Source organism: Vespa crabro, chromosome 9 (genome assembly GCF_910589235.1).
Source record: "Vespa crabro chromosome 9, iyVesCrab1.2, whole genome shotgun sequence".
NCBI lineage: Eukaryota > Metazoa > Arthropoda > Insecta > Hymenoptera > Vespidae > Vespa > Vespa crabro.
Genome location: NC_060963.1, coordinates 4,780,001 through 4,800,000, shown reverse-complemented (window position 1 = coordinate 4,800,000; position 20,000 = coordinate 4,780,001). Strand labels below are relative to the sequence as shown.

The 20,000-nt window shown below is 28.1% G+C and overlaps 1 protein-coding gene and 1 long non-coding RNA gene across 7 annotated transcripts in view; one reads left to right on the top strand and one right to left on the bottom strand.

Moving 5' to 3' along the window:
• Positions 1-20,000, top strand: part of LOC124426796 (small conductance calcium-activated potassium channel protein) — a 185,502-nt gene that overhangs the window by 122,862 nt on the left and 42,640 nt on the right. For all 5 annotated transcript variants that reach the window (XM_046968913.1, XM_046968914.1, XM_046968915.1 and 2 more), the window contains one exon: positions 2,869-3,348. In XM_046968913.1, the coding sequence (XP_046824869.1) occupies positions 2,869-3,348 (480 nt within the window). The remainder of the gene's footprint in view (positions 1-2,868; positions 3,349-20,000) is intronic.
• LOC124426798 overlaps positions 1-20,000 on the bottom strand; it is a 139,876-nt gene that overhangs the window by 115,229 nt on the left and 4,647 nt on the right. The window lies entirely within an intron of this gene.

Below are 20,000 nucleotides of genomic sequence, written 5' to 3'. Positions count from 1 at the left end.
ATATATATATATATATAAATATATATATATATATATAAATGACTTTCTGAGAAAAAAATTTATTATATAACTTATTTATAAATCAACATAATAGGTACATATATTTAAAGAAATTGAAAGAAATTTTTTTAATTTTAATTGATATAATTAAAAAAATATCGTGTTTATTAGAATAATTCATGAAAAAAAATATATATATAATTTATTGTTATTTATTCATTATACGAATCTACTATTCTCTCTCTCTCTCTCTCTCTCTCTCTCTCTCTCTCTCTCTCTCTCTCTCTCTCTCTCTCTCTCTCTCTTTCTCCCTAAAAGTACCTTTAAAGATAATAAATTTTTTACAATGAAACAAAACTTACTTATCATCCAGACATTACATAATTTCATTAAATACTTTTTCAACTCCCATCATTTCTAAATAGTTAACCTCATAATAGTTATCGAACAACAATATATACAATATATACTGTTATATTCAACTTCATATTCCATATATATATACACAATGAGAGAGAGAGAGAGAGAGAGAGAGAGAGAGAGAGAGAGAGAAAGAGTATGCGAATGAGGGTATATTTTTGCATTACCAATTAAAGCCGGTCAACCAGAGCTACTTTACTCGATAACGAGTATACTAACACTCGTTTTCCCTTGATACATATATATATATATATATCCGTTTACCCTCCTGCCCTGGTAGATATATTGCTTCTAGACCCTTTCTACGCTTTCTTGTCTTTCGTTAACCTTCTCCTCCTTTTTCCCTTCACGAATACTCACGCAACTTTCTTTATAAGATCCATAAACGCTAAAAACACGTTTCAGATTTGATTTTGTGATTTCACGATAATTATATACACGAAATGTTCTATTTCCTCTTTTTTTTTTTTTTTTTTTTTTTTTTTTTTTTTTTTTTTTTTTTTTTTTTTTTTTTTTTTTTTTAATTCATTCAACAGATATTCTTTATCTGAACGAAGTTTACACAATTATTGTTGCACTTAATCTTCAATCCCTTGACCTTGATTGATTTAAGAAAAGAAAAATAAAATAAATAAATAAGTATATATATATATATTACACTCAATGTTTTGTGTGTTATGCCTATGTTAATAATCGTAATGGATTGCACCTGTCGATACTTAATAGAATTTGTATTTATTATATATATATATAAGTGATACAAATTCGTAAAACGAGCGAGTAAATGTTTTGCATGATTTTTTAAGAGAAAAAAAGAAAATCTATTTCTTTCCACGAATATTATTATACGTACACGTACGTATAAGTAAAATTAAAAGTTCTTAGACGAGTTTAAAGATCAATTAATCTTGTTTAAGTGAAAGTTTTAAATTAATTTTTTTTTTGTTTCACATTTGTAACAACTACACTGTCTCAAGTAGCTACAGTAAGCCCAAAAAGTTAAGAAAACAGAATAATCACTTTTTGTAATTATCTAAGAACTTTTGGCCCATTTTATACTGTCTTACACAAAGATCAGACACTTAACATTTAACACTTAAGTAGATACTTCGTATAACTTTCTTAATGATCCTTCGAATGAAATATTCAATAAGATCAGATGATATTCTTGTTACTGTACAATCTCAATTAAGAACCTAACGTCGAATAAATCTTTTTCGTTAATTCGATAATCCCAATTACAAAAGTTATTACATATTCACGTAAAACAAATTATATTTTGTATGTATTTTATTGTTATTCTTACGTTTATATGTTAATATTAGAATAAAAGAAAAAAAAAAAAAAGAAACGCTTACGATAAGAAACAAAATTAATACAAATCAGATAAAAATAATTGTGTCTAAATTAATTCTTATTATTGTAACACGACACGAATGATTATTCATAAGTATTATAATATTAACGTAAATTGAGAATCATGAGTAATCTAATTGCAATTAAAAAGTTATTCGAATGGCATGCTACATTTATCCATGGACCAATGACGAAACTAACGCACGTTTTATCATTGATAATACAATAGATCCGATTCGAGTCACCTAAGTTATGCAAATATTGAACGTATTATTAATTTTGCATTTGTTTCTCATACAAATATACATTTATATATATATATATAAACTTACACACACACACACTATGTATATACCGAACGCTATTACAAATTTGATCCTTTATAATCTAATTATCTCTCGTGTGTTTAGAAAAAAAAAGAAAAGAAAAAAATCTGATATAAAAATTATATTAATTTTATCTGTTACATAATGATTATCCTGTATCCAATTGCAATATCATAATTATATCATATCGATATCGTAATTATAACTCACTATACTATAACTATTTTCAAATCATATAACCATCGATATTATAAACAATAATACAATATGCATATATTATGATATATAACAAATATAAATTATACTTAAAAACTCACAAACAAAATGAAACTTTTTTTTGGATATAAAGTAACGATAAACAATGTATGGTATATACATATACATATACATATACATATACATATACATATATATATATATATATATATATATATATATATATATTAACCTTTATGAAATAAAATAGTACCTGACATACAGATATACACGTAGATATCTACTACGTGATATATCGTTACGGATGATTAAAAACCTTGTTATATCCATTGTCAATTTTATACAAGGTGATCTATTGTATATTCGAACACAAAAAACAAAACGAGAAAAAAAAAAAGAAACGGGAAAAAAAAAGAAACAGAAAAAAAAGAAACAGAAAAAAATAAAATAAAACAGAAGAAGTAAAAAAAAGAAAAAAGAAAAAAGAAAGAATAAGGACGATAAAAAAAAAAATAAAAATAAATAAAAATGTCTATACACGTTTTTACAGTTGCGGAAGCCAGTGTCGACACTCTCGATTCCGGGTGCGATGAAGAACAGCGGTGGAAGTGGTGGTGGTGGTGGTGGTGCTGGTGGTGCTGGTGGTGGTGGTGTTGGAGGTGTTGGAAGTGGAGTCGGTAGCAGTGGTGGAGGAGGAGGAGGAGGGGGTATCGGAGGTGCAGGTTGCGGAAGTGCAGGAGCTGCGAACGCAGGCGAGGATGCTGGAATTGCATTAGTCGGTGTTCACAGCGAGTATCCACGTTACGTCGACGAAAGGGTATTAGGAGGAGGTCCTATGAAGGGACCCTCGGCTGGTAGTATAGGACCTGGCTCCAAACATAAACCTAACGTTGGTTATCGTCTCGGAAGACGGAAGGCACTCTTCGAAAAACGCAAACGCATAAGTGATTATGCACTCGTTATGGGAATGTTCGGCATCATTGTCATGGTCATCGAAAACGAACTCTCCAGCGCCGGCGTTTACGGAAAGGTCAGTTTCTTCTTCTTCTTCTTCTTTTTGTCGTCTTTTTTTATCTTCTTTTTTGATCTTCTTTTTTGTCCCTCACGTTTACATTACAATATGCATATATGAACGAACTGATTATAATGTTTGAGATCTATACGTATGTATGTGAAATGGTTCAAAAGATCATTTTATATTTTATCAATCTTCTTATCTCGCTATTATTAATAATTAATAATGTTTAAAATATCAATTAATGGACAGTATTTAATCTGTATATACTTATATATATACTTTTAGCTACGATATCTATATATATATATAAATATTAATAATTAATAATGTTTAAAATATCAATTAATGGACAGTATTTAATCTGTATATACTTATATATATACTTATAGCTACGATATATATATATATATATATATATATATTATATATGTCATATACCTATATTATAATCAATGAATTTGTCAAATCGGATCGATCAAGTCGATCGTATTAGATCGAAAAATTTTAAAGAAACATTTTAAAGTACGTTGAACGTCGAAGAATGCCGCCAAACGATTTACACGCGATATATGTTTGTTTACATAATTTATAATATAAATATGAATTATTAAATATTACGTAGAATTAATATTTTAGAAAGTTATCTTGGTTATACGTATTTGAAATATTTGCCTATTTATTTATTTCTTCTAAGTAAAATAAATGTTTATGTAATTTTTCTCTTTTAGGAATTAAAATCTGGAATTACGTTGGTTGAATGCATGTATGTTTTTTTTCTTTCTTTTTCCTTTTTTTTTTTTTTTTTTTTTTTTTTTTACACATGTTATATATTTCTTCAATATATTCTCGTTTTTCAAGAATTTACATACACACCTATAACCATTCAAGTTACACAATTTTTGTTTTTTAACTACAAAACTCAAACGTATTAAAAATTATTATTTTCTCAACAATCCAAATCAAATTTAAAAAGGAAAAAAACGAATAATTGATTTTTTATTCTTTGTTCTATCTATCTAAATAAATAAATAAATAAATAAATAAATAAATAAATAAATAAATAAATAATCCTAAAAACCTCGAAACACCGGTAAATACGGTTTTGTAAAAAAAAAAGAAGAACAAAATGAGAGAGAAAGAAAGAAAGCGAAAAAAAATACGCGAAAAATTGGAGATATGACCTAAATTTGTCGAAAACTAAAAAAAAAAAAAAATAAATAAATAAATATAAACAAATTCGAATGGATAGATTATACTACTCCATCGTTTAAAACAACACATTTATATGAATCAATTTTATTAACAATATTTATCAAGTTATTGAAGTAAAGTTTCTTCTTAATTGCATTGTCTATTATCACCTGGTATTAATCGAAAATACGTACAAATGGATACTTAAAAATAATTACACTTTTAAGTTATCGTCCTATTAAATAATTAACGATAATAAAGTAACCATGTAATTGGAAAAATAAGAAAATAATGATTTATCTTACTTGAAAAGCTTCGATCGAATTAACGAACAAAATTGATAATAAAGTCAATTTAATAATCAAAATAAGTTTATTTAGATTCGTATAGATTTTACACTATAGTTTATTTCACCAATGAAAACTAATTCCAGTGAAAATCAATTACATCTATCTATCTATCTATCTATCTAACTATTATAAATATAACTAGAATTAGATTAATAATATTTCATAAATATACGTACGTAGAGCGGATTAAAAAGTATTTCAATGATTTTAAAAATCAATTACTTTACCACGACACTTTTTAGACCAATTTTTCTTTTCCTTTTTTTCTTTCGTTCTTTTCTTTTTTTTTTTTTTTTCCTTTTTTTTTACTGATCATAAAAGTTTTGTCTCAGCTTGTGCAACTAATTTTCACGGGTCAGTTATCAATATAATATAATATAATATAATTATATAATGTATATATATATATATATATATATATATATATATATATATTTTAGGAAGTTTAATTATTTCTGATAAAAATCGGAACTAATGTTATCAGAAACGAAGGAAAACTCTTAATTACTTTTATTCTCTTTTCCCTAACCCTTAACCCTCTTCCCGCTTCCCCGATCATTCTCCACGATTATCCTCCACCGATTTCTCATTTCTTTCTCAAAAGATGACATCGCAAGATTTCTCTTTAACTTTGTGGTCTTTAAACGATCTTTACAAACGACGCGTCGTATTGATTTTCCCGTCTTCCACATTAACGTTCGTCTACCCTGATAGGATTTACTACGGACGGCGAAGCGGCCTAGCGACTAGACACGAAAAAAAGAAAACTAGTTTTCTTTCTTCCAACTTTTCGGATAAGCACGAAGCGACACTTAAGTAGAAGCTTTATTGTCGTTCACCATTCTCTCTCTCTATCTATCTCACTCTCACCCTCTAACATCCCATTTTTTTACTTATTTATAAATATGTATATATATATATATATGTATATACGTACACATACAAATAATTTAATCTCCAAGGCACGATCATTCTCAAGAGGAGAGTTTCGAGCATATATCGAATGGATAACCATATCTTTCGAAAAATATTATCCTAAGCGAGTTAGGAAGGGGTTGGACGTGCGCAAAGAAGAAAAGGAGAATAAAATGAAAAAAAGAAAAAAAAACGTGGATCGAACACAAAGAAAAGCAAGCACATATATCTTCTGTAAGAAATTTCTATAAGAAAAAAAAAAATATAAATAAAAATAAGAAGAAGAAAAAAGAAAATGAAAAGAAAGAAAAGAAGAAAAAAATCTTTCTTCATTAAAATCCTTTTACAAGGATCCAATCTCGCTAATAGAAAGTCCCCTTGAGGTATTACAATAATAATAAAAATAACAATGGCAACAATAACAACAACAACAACAACAACAGGAACAATAATAATAATAATAATAATAATAATAATAATAATAATAATAATAATAATAATAATAATAATAATAATAATAATAATAATAATAATAATAATAATAGTAATATATAATGATGATGATGATGATGATAATAATTATGACGTCTTAACAATGTCAAAAATTTGTATCATAAAATTTTTTCCTCCCTCCTCCTCGCCTCGCTCCGGGGTTCCACCTCCCGCAAGGTACCATATCTCAAAGAAATAGAAAAGTTAACTATGTTAATGCATTCAACGATATTCACCCTTACGTCTCTCAGGGGAAACTTTGTTAACAATCGAGAAGAAATCATTTATTTCGTATATAAAGAAATTTGTAACGTGTAAGGTTTGGTCTCCATTGGTGGTCCCTTAAGTTATATAGAATTCGTTCAATATACGATACAATGTGTGTTGTGTTATTATATGCGATAATGAAAGATCTCGTATATTTTAAAAGAGAATCGAGAAAAACCGAGTTAAAGCCAAGGGGAAATATCGTAGCCGACTGAATTACATTGTTGATCGTACCAATCTTCATTCTGAGTTTGTGCCAAACTTGCGGTGAGAGGAAGGAGGAGGGGGGAGGAGGAGGAGAAGGGAGAAATGGATTAACAATATCGATAGACGGAAGGAATGAGAGAGAAGAGAAGAGAAGAATGAACGATAAGAAGGAAGAGAGAGAGAGAGAGAGAGAGAGAGAGAGAGAGAGAGAGAGAGAGAGAGAGAGAGGGAAAAGGTTCATGTTTGTCTTAAAAAGGTAACATTTGTATCATAGTTTGTTCTATTTCCACAAACAAAAAGTAGTATACTTGCTATTGATATAATATAAATGTACGTACATACATACATAGATCGTACGATGCAATAATGGAACTTTATTGATAATGTCTTTGTCGTTCATACAATTTGAAAGTGAAATTGAACATTCTATTTTATTTATATCGAGAAAAAAAAAAAATTCAGGAATCAAATCATCTATGAAAAAGTAGCGTACTTACATTGATATGATATAAATGTACGTATATAAATCATAATAATATGTTAACGTAGCTTTGTAGATAATATCGAACCTAATTCGTTGATTAGTTTGAAAATGAACCAAACTTCGAATTGTACGTATTAAAAATTCCTCTCCTTCGGACTGAATTCTCTATCGAAAAAAAAAAGAAACAAAAGAAAAGAAAAAAAAGAACAAAAAATTGAAGGATTCAATCGTATAAAAAAAAAAAAAAAAAAGAGTAACATATTTGCATCGGTATAATATAAATATATATATATATATATATATACAGATAATACAATATGCTAACATAGCTTTGTAGATAATATTATTGTTATTGTTCGTCCATTTGAAAATGGACTAAATTCAAATATATATATTAGCAATTCTATTTTTCATCATCGAAACAAAAGTCTGATGCTAAATCGTATATGAAAAGTACAATACTTGAATTGATATATAAATTTACATATACAGATAATATGATATTCTAACGTAGTCTTTATTGATAATATCGTCGATGTTTATCCATTTGAAAATAGATTAAATTCAAATATATAAGGTATTAGAAACCCTAGTTTCCTAATCAAATTAATATAACATTTAATATATTTAATAAATAAATATATATATATATATTTATTTATTTATTTATTATATTAATATATTATTTAACGGTGCAACAATTAAGTAATATCATCAGATATTTATCAGTTTGAAAATAAAATAAACTTGAACGTATTAGAATTATTAGAAAATATTCGAATTTCTAACTTTTCTATCGGAATTAAATCTTTGACCCGGAATCATATGTACAATAAAAGTAGAGCATTCCTATATTAAGTACATTATAAATTTATATATATATATATATATATATATATATATATATATATAAACTATATAATACGCTAACGTAACTTATAAATAATATAGTCTCTGTTTATTCATTTCAAAACGAAGTAAACTAGAAATTTATGTAGGTATTAGTACTCTGTTTCTCCTTCTCAAAATTTCTAAAGTCACGTATATACGCTAGCTGCGTAGAACATAAATATACATTTGCATACATATATATGTATATGTATATATATATAAAATATATATAATATATATATATATATAGCCACATAGGTCGACTTGCAAATCGGAGAATGAAACATTCCAAGAAACCGAAACTTCGAATGTACCAAGAGAACTCTTGGCATTCGTGTGAATGCGAAAGACCGTCTAGAAAGTGCATTACGCTCGTTCCCTTCGTGAGAATAAAGGAACCCCAGAGAGAGAAAGAGAGAAAGAGAGAGAGAGAGAACTCCTCCCACAAGTCGATAAATATATCGAGCTTTTCACGCTTTCTTTATGTTACTTGTATCGAAGTGATATGTATATGTAGAGACACGTTCGCATGATCTTTTTTCGATTCTTTCAAAAACGCGTAAGCCCTTTTCTTCTTCTTCTTCTTCTTCATCTTCTTCTTTTTCTTCGACTTCATCTCGATAAAGGCGATAGTGAAAGAGAATTGAATTTTTTAAAAGCTCAAGGTAAATCGACTCCGTTGAGAAAAAAATTGTTAAAAACAAAAAAAAAGAATATATTAAATATTTTATATATATATATATATATATATATATATATATATATATATATACATAAAGTTTTCAAACGACGCAGTTAAACCCTAGTTGTGCATGTAGGGTATAGGATACCCCAGGCCATCTTTCATCTCAATTGAAACAATTCGCTCGTTGCATGATACATGAATTTTTGTTTTTTTTTTTTTTTTTTTTTTTTTTTTTTTTTTTTTTTTTTTTTGTAATAAAAAAATTGGAAATGCGTTTGCAAACCTACTGAATATTATTTCCAAAGGCTTTAAAAAGAATATACAGTTATTTTTAAAAGGAATCAAAATTATTTCATCGCTATAAATGTTACAGTCGTATATATAAATGTGCCTGGGGATTATATTCACAATTCGAAATTATTTCAAGATATACAATACTTGATATTATTTTTGAGTTACTTACAACTTGAAATTATTAGGACGTGTGCAGAATTAAAGGGATAAAAAATAAGGGATGAATAGATGGGGAGAAAAAAAAAAGAAATTGAAAAACAAAAATTAATCAACATTCAAAAGCAAGGAAATACGCGAAATACGTGTTCGAATTGTGAATAGAAATTATTTCGTTTATTAAACGAACGGGACGAGCCAACGGGGGAGACTGAAAAAAGCTACCATAGAAAATTAAAAGGGAAGAAGAGATTTTTCCACCCTTTATAATATACATTCATCCTTCCGTTTAATATCATCCACTTGTAAAGCGACCGTGCGAAAAATTAGATCTCACTCTGGTAATCATCAATCGAACTAAGCTTCGTTTGCTCCACCAAATGGAATCATCCCCCATAGAACAAGTTCGAAAGATACAAAGGATCGTATCATTTGGCTTCGCTCAGACTTATTAATAATATTAAAAAGTCTTTCCAAAAGAGAGACAGGAAAGACGGGGACGAGGGGGGGGGGAGGGTTGAATGATGTCTATTACCTTATAAAAAAGAGAAAAAGCAAAAAAAAAAAAGAATTAGAAAAAAGAAAATAGAAAGGATCAAGAGAGATAGGCAAAGGATTAAAATTTGCCGTCCGATGAAAAGATAAGAGGACAAAGTGTAATCGAAGATGATGGAAAAAAGAAAAGAAAAGAAAAGAAAAGATAAGAAATGATAGAAGAAATAAGAAAAAGAAGAAATAAAAAAAAAAAAAAGAAAGAAAGAAAGAAATCGAGGCCACGCCAATTAAATATTCTCGATTATGTTAGAACTAAAGTGCATGTATGCACTTCTTTTTCTTTTCTTTTCTTTTTTTTCTTTTTTTTGGAGGGAGGGAGGAAGGGCAGGAGGAGTTTCCATTGAGTTTTAATAACTAAAAGAAGATCCTTTGTTTGTCCTAGGTATTTAATATATATCTCCTTTTTTTGTTTTACTTCGTAACACAAGCGAAATGGAAGAACTTGTATCTCGAGGATCACATGCCAGATGTATTATTTTTTTCTGAAAGAGATAATGAGACTAATAAAATGAGAACTCTCTCTCTCTCTCTTACTCTCTTCTTATTATCTAGCAACCACTCTCGGATCTTTGCTCTTTCTTTTTACTTCTTAACCAAAGATTAACTTAAAAGTTAGATGAAAGTAGAGAATGTCTACTTTCTTATGTGAGATAATATCGGTCCATATAATCTCGTTGAAAATACACGACACACACACACACGCGCGCGCGACACATACATATATATATACACACACATATGACGCACACAAAATTTACTAATTAAAGAAAACACTGCTAAAATGATTCGTTTGCTTGTCTAGATATTAATATAAAAATTTTTAAGTATTCAACAAAAAAAAAAAAGAAAGAAAGAAAAGAAATACAAGTTCGTTTAAATTCTTTTTCAAAATTGTTTAAGTATTTAAAAATATATATATATATATATATATATATGTATATACGATAATAGTTATAATTATAATCGATTTTATTTCATAAAAAAGAAATGTGACCTCACTAAACGCATTATGCATTATGATTAAAAAAATCTCTACTTCTTTTTTTTTCTCATTCATCACACGTACATTTTGATTTAACAATTAAGAAAAACATTGATAAATGGTACTGTTAAATTGTTGAATATTGGTATAAAAATTCTAAAGTATCCAAAAAGAAGAAAAAAAAAATATATATATATATATGTATATAAATTTATTGAAATACTTTTTTAATATTTATTAAAATATTAAAAAATATTTTTAAACAATTTTTCAAATTGTATAGAAACATACGATACTGAATTACGCAATGACCTAATTTTATTTTCTATAAAGAAATGATTTCTCTAACGCATTGTATATTTAATTTCCAATTAATATCTCAATACCGTTCACTCATCGCACGCACGTTTTGATTTAATAAAAAAAAAGAAAAAAAAAAAACTGATAAACGATTGTTAGTTGGATATTAAATAAACACATTCTGATATATCAAAAAAAAAAAAAAAAAAAAAAAGAATAAACGAATAAATAAATAAAAGAAAAGGAAAATTACAATATTCTTTGAACAAAAATTCTTCTTTTTAAACAAAATTCTTCGCCAAAATTATATGGAAAAAGTACGATAGTAATTATGTAATGTACTAATTACAATTAACTTAATTATATTTCGTAAAAAGATATGATCCTTTTAACGCATTATATTACGATAACCGATTAGAGAATCTCAGCATCGTTCATTTATCATACTCGGTGCACTCGGTTACGTCGTTATCTCATGTTTTTTTCGTTTCTCTTTCACAACCGGTTGACAAATAACCGAATATAAAAACTATCCCGTTGTCACAGCGTTATTATTTCAGTGATGGGAGAAGCTTTACAGGATTATCCGTTCAAAAAACGACGATAATCAACGAGAACACTTTTGTAAATAAAAAATCACGACTTGTCTCTCTCTCTCTCTCTCTCTCTCTCTCTCTCTCTCTCTCTCTCTCTCTCACTCTTCCTCTCTTTTTCTATTTCTCTCTGCGAAACATTTAATTGAATTAAACAAATCGATATATCAACATTTGCGAAAGTATCCATGTCGATCAGTAAGTAATCCTGACATTTTTAGAATTTTATATTTAAATAAATACAGATATTGTTTTTACTGAAAATTCTAAAAATTCAACAATATATTATTTAACAATATTCTCTCTCTCTCTCTCTCTCTCTCTCTCTCTCTCTCTCTCTCTCTCTCTCTCTCTTTTTCTCTATATTATATATATATAAATATTTTATGCACTGTATATATAATTTTGTTTATAGTAACATTAAATAATAACTTATACTACTTAATACCTTATACTATTTTATATTATAAAAAAAAAAAAAAAAAAAAATATATATGTATATATATGTATATAAGATACTACATCTTCATATACATCTTTTAATAGTATAATCCTATGCATATATATTTATGCGTATACCTATATATAAATATATATAATAATATATAATTTATAGTATTTTTAATAATAACAATAATCATAATAATCATAGTAATAATAATAATAATAATTATTATTATTATTATAAAACCTCGTCCATTCAGAAATATTAAATATTAAAAATACCAAAATTTTTTATAAGCTCAAAACTTAATATTCCTATACAATATATACATACATACGAATACATACATACATATATATATATATATATATATATATATATATAAATATATAAATGTACATATACGTACTGCAAATTAAAAATTTCTATATAAATCCTCTCACGATGTTGAATCATGGTCCGTAGTTGTACCGTAGACCATCGTAGAAAAATTTATTTGCCGACATTAGATTACCGGTGAAGTCAAGAAAAAGGATAAAAGGTCTCGGTGAGAGGAAGGAAGATTAGAGGTGACGAGCGGGGATAGGAGGAGGGGGCGGAGGGTGGAGGTTTGAAAGACGAAGGACGAAACTGATCGACGGCAGTTAAGGAGAGCGTTAAATAACGTTTCAAAGAAAGTACTAAGGAAAAATATTGTGAGAAAAGAAGAAGAAAAAGAAGAAGAAGAAGAAGAAGACTGGAAAGATAAAAAGGGAACAAGAAGCAAAGGACAGGGAGTAAGGGGTAAGGCGTAGAGGATAGGGGTAGAAGTAGAGTTGGGGGGTAGAACACTCCCCGCTCTGGCTCGATCTTTTCTATCGAAAAAGATCCGCACACAGAAGATTCACCGTACAAAGGAACACCCACTGTTTGCTTCTCTCCTTTTCTATCCTGTCTTAACGTCTGACGGGAGCCGACGTTAAGAGAAAGAAAAGCTCAAATTGCTAGAGAAAAAGAATAAATGAGAGAGAGAGAGAGAGAGAGAGAGAGAGAGAGAGAGAGAGACATTCGATCTACCAAGGATTCTTTATCGTCACCTAGAATGAATATTTAGATAAGTATTTATAAAGGAATGATTAAAATCCATTGAAAATTGACTAATTAAATGGATTAACGATGGAAAATTAAATGTATAAATTATTAATTGATTAATATAATCTTTTTCTTATCTTTTCTTTTTTCTTTTTATACTTGTCTTTTTCTTTTTATTCTTCTTCTTTTTTTTTTTTTCAAAGTCCATTGATCGATAATTGACGGCTAATTAAATGGATCAACGATGGAAAATTGAATGTATAAATTATTAATCGATTAATGACGTCTTTTTCTTTTTCTTCTTAAAATTCATTCATCAAAAATAATACATTTATAACTCATTCATTTTATTAAAATATATATATATATATATATATATATATATATATATATATATATATAAATTCGTCGTAGAATTAATAAACAAAAGTAATTACATTTTCACATAAAACATATTCGTATAAATAATGTAATATAACAAATGAATTTGTAATACTTCTACAACAGTATTTAATTAACAAAGAGAAATTATGATCATGACATTAATTGCTTAACAAAGAAGGATTAACATCAAGAATAATATATAATAAAATATGGAGAATATCATACAAAAGACTTAACAATCTATCTTCCAGGAAAATCTTACCTCAATGAAGTGTTAATTTCTTAGATAAGAAAATGACGAATTGGAGGTATCTTAATATTCTTAAATTTGAGAGAAATTACACGGAGAAAACGATAACAGAAAAGAACAGAAAAGCGAGGAATTAACACGAAGACGTATACGAAGATGTAAACGAAGAAGAAACTTCTTTATAAAATATACATTTTGTACCAATGTATCTTACAAAACGTAATATCCTTTCAACAGATGACTATATCTAAAACCCAGAGCTTTCACGATATTCATGAATTATCGTAAAAACGTTGAATTTCTTCGTTTTAGATAAAAGCTCTCTCTATTACTCTGTCTCTCTCTCTCTCTCTCTCACACACACACACACACACTTTAACTCTACTTCTCACTATCTTTCTTTCTATAAAAAAAAAAGAGAGCGAGAGAGAGAGAAAGAGAGATAAAATACAATTGAAGGACGAAATAATGACCAAGAGAAGATGGAACAAAAAAACATTAATATATATATATACATGTAAACATACTTAGTCTAGAAGGGTATATACTTATATATCCTTGCGTGTAAGTCATCCGAAGAATTAAGTCTCTTTCGTAATAAACCTTTTTGTTGCAACAATTTCCGACTGTACGGGAAGAGTGAGTGAATCGAGCGCCAACGAAGCAGAAAATAATAAAAAAAAAAGTGAATGAGTGAGAGAGAGAGAGAGAGAGAGAGAGAGATCCCTCTTAACTTTTGCACGACACGCTGCCATTCAACGACTTGTTTATTTTTCACGGCTCATTCTTTTCTTTTCTTTTCTTTTCTTTTCTTTTCTTTTCTTTTCTTTTTTTCTTTCTTTCATTTTCTTCCTTTCTCTTTCTAACTCTTACGAAGAAATAACCACAAGTGGCTTTTTTTTTCAGTACCAATTCTTCTTTAACCTGAATCCATGAAATTTTTCTTATCCGCAATTCAAGAGAAAGAGAAAGAGAAAGTGAGAGAGAGAGAGAGAGAGAGAGAGAGAAAGAGAGAGATAAAATAAAATTCTTATTCATTTTATAATACGTCAAAAAAAAAAGTAAATTTAAAAAAGAACAACAAGTAATAATTCAACGTTTTAGATTCATTCACTCGTTACAAAAGAATATTTCACGCCGATCTTATCGTTTATCGAATGACAAAGGGTCGATACGTACTCATATATATATATATATATATAGTACTTGTTCAAACCAATTGTGAAAGTTTTGTCAAAGGGAGAAAACTAATTTTCTCTTAATACAAAAGCAACTATATAAGTAATTCTGGAATACATTATTCTCTCTATTTACATATAAGAGAAGTTTCGTTACTCATGCGAGATAATCATGCGTTTGATCTATATATATATATCAAACGAAATGATCTATAATTTTCCAATGGAAAAAGGAAAGAAAAAAAAGAACAAAGAAAGATATCCTATTATTAACTAATTAAACTAATTATCCTTGCAATACTATCCTTCAATGTTACATTGAATCTAACAAATAGAATAATAGTACCAATGAGTAATAATACTTAGTACATAGGTACTTTAGTACTTAATACATCCTAAGTTTGATTTTAAGTGAAAGATGTATGCGTGCATTTTTACTATGCGATCAGTCTTCTTTTCGTTATAAAAAACAAAAAAATCACGTCCGATATATTTTCTAAGAAAAAAAAAGAGAATAAACAGTATATTTTTTTTTTTTTTTTTTTTGTTCGATGGTGGTACGAAGGATCGTATTCGACGAATTTCTATAGACCGTAACTTTTTTCCCCTGAAATTTCTTACTCACGGAGAGGTAGTTATAAAAACATGAAAAAAATAAAATGATGAAAATAAATTTTTTCTAAATTAAAAAAAAAAAAAAAAAAAAAAAAAAAAAAATGAAAAAGAAAAAAAAAACAAAAAAGAGCACAAAGCTTCAAAGCAATGTCATATCTTTTTATAACATCTCCCACTACAAACAGTTTTCTCTCTCTCTCTCTCTCTCTCTCTCTCTCTCTCTCTCCACCTCTCTTCTTTAAAAAAAAAAAAAAAAAAAAACATCTTTTTACGATATACTCATCATCGTCCAAACTTCACAGAAGATACAATCTTTTTCTTCGAAGATTAATTTTTTCGGTTAGCTTGGAAGGAAAGAATCTCTGGTTCCATTTATTCGACACAGAAAGAAAGATAAAAAGAAAGAAAGAAAGAAATAAAGAGAGAGAGAGAGAGAGAGAGAGAGAGAGACTTTACGTTTCAACTGGTCCCAACCCCTCGTCCCAACCCTTATGACAACTAACGACAAAGAGACATCTTGTCGGGTTGGACGAAAAAAGATGATCCGCCCTTTAATTTTCAACAAAGAAACGAGATAGAAAAGAAAAGTCGATACAAAGGATCCACAATTATTTTCATCCTTTCTATTAGATATAGATCGGCGAGAGCGAAAGGGTGGCAGGGAGGGGTGGGTGGGGCGTGGGAAAGAACGAAGAGGAAAGGGGTAAGAATATAAAAATTTTTAGATCTCTATGCACGAGTAATAAAAATTTTTCAAAAGAAATTATATCGCGTACATGTTTTACATTCTTTCAATCTTTTCAATGATATATTTCTACCAAAAAATTATCAAATAATAATAATAATAATAATAATAATAATAATAATAATAATAATAAATAAATAAATAAATAAATAATTTCCCAAGAATTCGCATACGTTCAACTTATTCATAAATTATGAGTCAATGAAAAGAAAGAAGAACGAAAAAAAAAAAGAAAAGAAAGAAAAATAAAATTAATCTAATACATGATTAAACTTCGTGATATCATCGAGAGCTGGATCTGATGAAAAGACGAAATCAAATAAAATAAAATAAAATAAAAAACAAAAAAGAAAAAGAAAAAGAATAAAAAAAATATAATAAAAAATAAATGATTGATAATTACAAATCCCGCTGTATGACAATAAAAGAAAATCAAAAGAAAATTGTGTGAAACGATCGATGATTCTATAACGACACGGTGATCATGAAAATATCTTGTAAAATTAATGCAAACAACTTTAGCGATAATTAAATTTCTATCGCGTGGTGTCTGCCGTACGCGCTCTCGAATTTTGATCGTCTCTAAATACATACATACATACATACATACATACATACATCATACATACATACATACATACATCATACATACATACATAAATACATACCTACGTACATTACATATGTAGTTCGGATAACAATGCAACGGACAATGGTGCCTGCGAGCGATAGATCATAGAGCCCTTTAACGTCTTCGAACTCCTCTATTTACTTGCCTATCGCGTTTAATCGAGGACAGTCGAATCATTTACTATACGTATATCTATGTATATCTATATCTATATCTATATATACACACACATATATATACACACACATATATATACATACATATATATATATTTATACGGAGAGAGAGAGAGAGAGAATATATGTATATACAGATCCCTGCGACAATTTATGGGGAGTATATCGCGACAGGTTCGATATATCGGACTTTACGTTTCGATCGAGAGCGTTCAAGGATCGGCTGTCGTAATTTGTACGAATTCGTTTGAATTCGAAAATGCACGTGAATATAACACACACGTCGTAGAAACATGAAAAAGAAAAAGGAGAAAGAGAGAAAGAGAGAGAAAAGGAAATGAATTTCAATCATCATATCGAATTTAATAAACGTACTTAATTAGACAATAATGACGTAAACTCACGAATTAATGATATATCCATTACAAACACGATTATATAATTAATCTACGTAAGTATGGATTAATCTACGTATCTAATACATTACATATACATAAATGTATGCAATATAAATTATATTATATAAGCTTGATTAATTAACGTATCCTAAATATATACAAAGGAGAAAATGATTATCGATATTATTACCAGATATATATTAATATAATATGATACAATAATATAATAGTTATAATTAAATGGAGTGCTCCGTTCATATATGCATATGTCGTACGAATTAATTGGATGCTTTCTATTTTTCGTCGAGCATATTAACATTGCTTGATCATTTAAACATTTCTAATTAATTTCTAATCGTATAGGAGTAGGCGTACATTTATCTCAAACGCTTAGATAATGATCATGAGAAACGTTGAAACTCATTATACGTGATATATAATGTAACAATATAAAACTCGTTAGAGCAACACGCAATGGCAGAAGAACAAACTGCGAAAATCTATCTATCTCTTTTCCTTTTGTCTCATCATCATCTCTCTCTCCCTCTCTCTCTCTCTCTCTATGTTCTTGTCTTTTCATTTCTTTCCTTTTTTATTTCTTACCTTTAGCATCGCTAACGATGCGCAAAAGACGCCATAATTCATAAACAATGAGCTCGAAAAGGGGTATATAGTTAAAGAATGATGAGAGACTTTAAGACGCGGAATAGGTCGTCATAGCGACGGCATGATCTGTTCCTGCGCATGTCGGATTCGACCGGATTCACAGTGCACGCGGAAAGAGAAAGAGAGAGAGTTAGAAAGAGAGAGAGAGAGAGAGAGAGAGAGAGAGAGACCCCGCTTCCTCGCGGTCACGCCCTTCGAAATTACGAAAAACTATCTTCCTTGATACTATCCTTCTACGAGATATTATAATACATATACACAGTTTTAAACGAACGATATTTAATATTAAAATTACTGATCTACTTTTTTTATCACGTGTTTATTTCACAGATGAATGAAAAAACATAAAAAAAAATCTATATCTTATTAATTATTCTCAATTAATCTTATTGTAATAAATAAAGAAATAAAAATAGCACTCTTCGATGTCATTATATGCAAGATAATTTATCATATGCAAGATATATATATATATATATATATATATATATCGATGAATATATACAGTTATAAACGAACGCTATTAACATTAGAATTACTTATTTTTTCTTTTTTCTTTTTTTCTAATCACATATCTATTCCGCAAATATTCGAGAAAAGAAAAAGGAATACAACCAAAAAATGTTATTAATCATTATTTTTAGTTTATATATATATATATATATATTTTCAATTGACATCGTTAAAAAGAAGGGTTGATTACATATATATGTAATCTATAATGGGTTGATTACAGTGTTAACGAGCTTTAAAATCAAATCAATATTACGTATTTTGAAAAGTTAGTTATATAAAGGGGAAAGAAAAAAAAAGGGCAGAAAGAAGAAGAAAAAAAAAAAAATTGGAACAATCACGATCGATAATAAATTTCAATGTTAATTACTCGATGAAATGAAAAGAATAGAAAAGAATTGTACGATGATAGACGAAAGAAATTCTAACGACGCTATGATCCATTGAACGGCAATAAATTTCGATGTTGATCGTTAAAAAAAAAAAAAAAAAAAAAAAAAAAAAAAAAGAAATCAATTTAGATGATTAAAGAAATTTCATTAATTTAATCGGGATTAATGTTACGAGTTACGAGTTACGAATCAAATAAGCAACCTAAGCAGGCTAATGGTCCCTTAGCGTGCAAATGTGTACGTGCGTGCCTGCGTGTATAAGATATCCAGTTAAAAAAGAAATGAGATCAAAAGAAAGCATGAGTAATCAAAGAAAAGAAAAGAAAAAAAATAATAATAAAGAAATTAAAAAAAAAAAAAAAAGAAAAAGAAAAAATAAATAAATAAATAAATAAAAAAAACCATGAAATAAACGATTCGAGGCGCACTTAACTTTTTCTGATGATCTAAATTTCCTAAACCTTCGATAATCCTCTCTTCGAATACAATATTAAATCGTTGACGATATTAGACGCATTATACTATATTTATAATTGCTAACATGGTAACATGCTACAATTAAATTGAGATTTTAATTGTCATAGTTATCTTTCGATTATACGACTGACTATCACAGATCGTGATAACTAACGAGTAAATATATACGTATGTACGTACATATTATATCATCCATTTCTACATACTACACGTGCAACGGACGGAAGAAACTTTGTTTCCGCTCTTTGAAATGGCTTCAACATCATCGTTTTCATGGTATTATTATCCTGTCTGTGACAACAAGTTAGAAACTTCTTTATTGCGATTGATTTTTATACTAGCGAAATAATTCAAAAAAGAT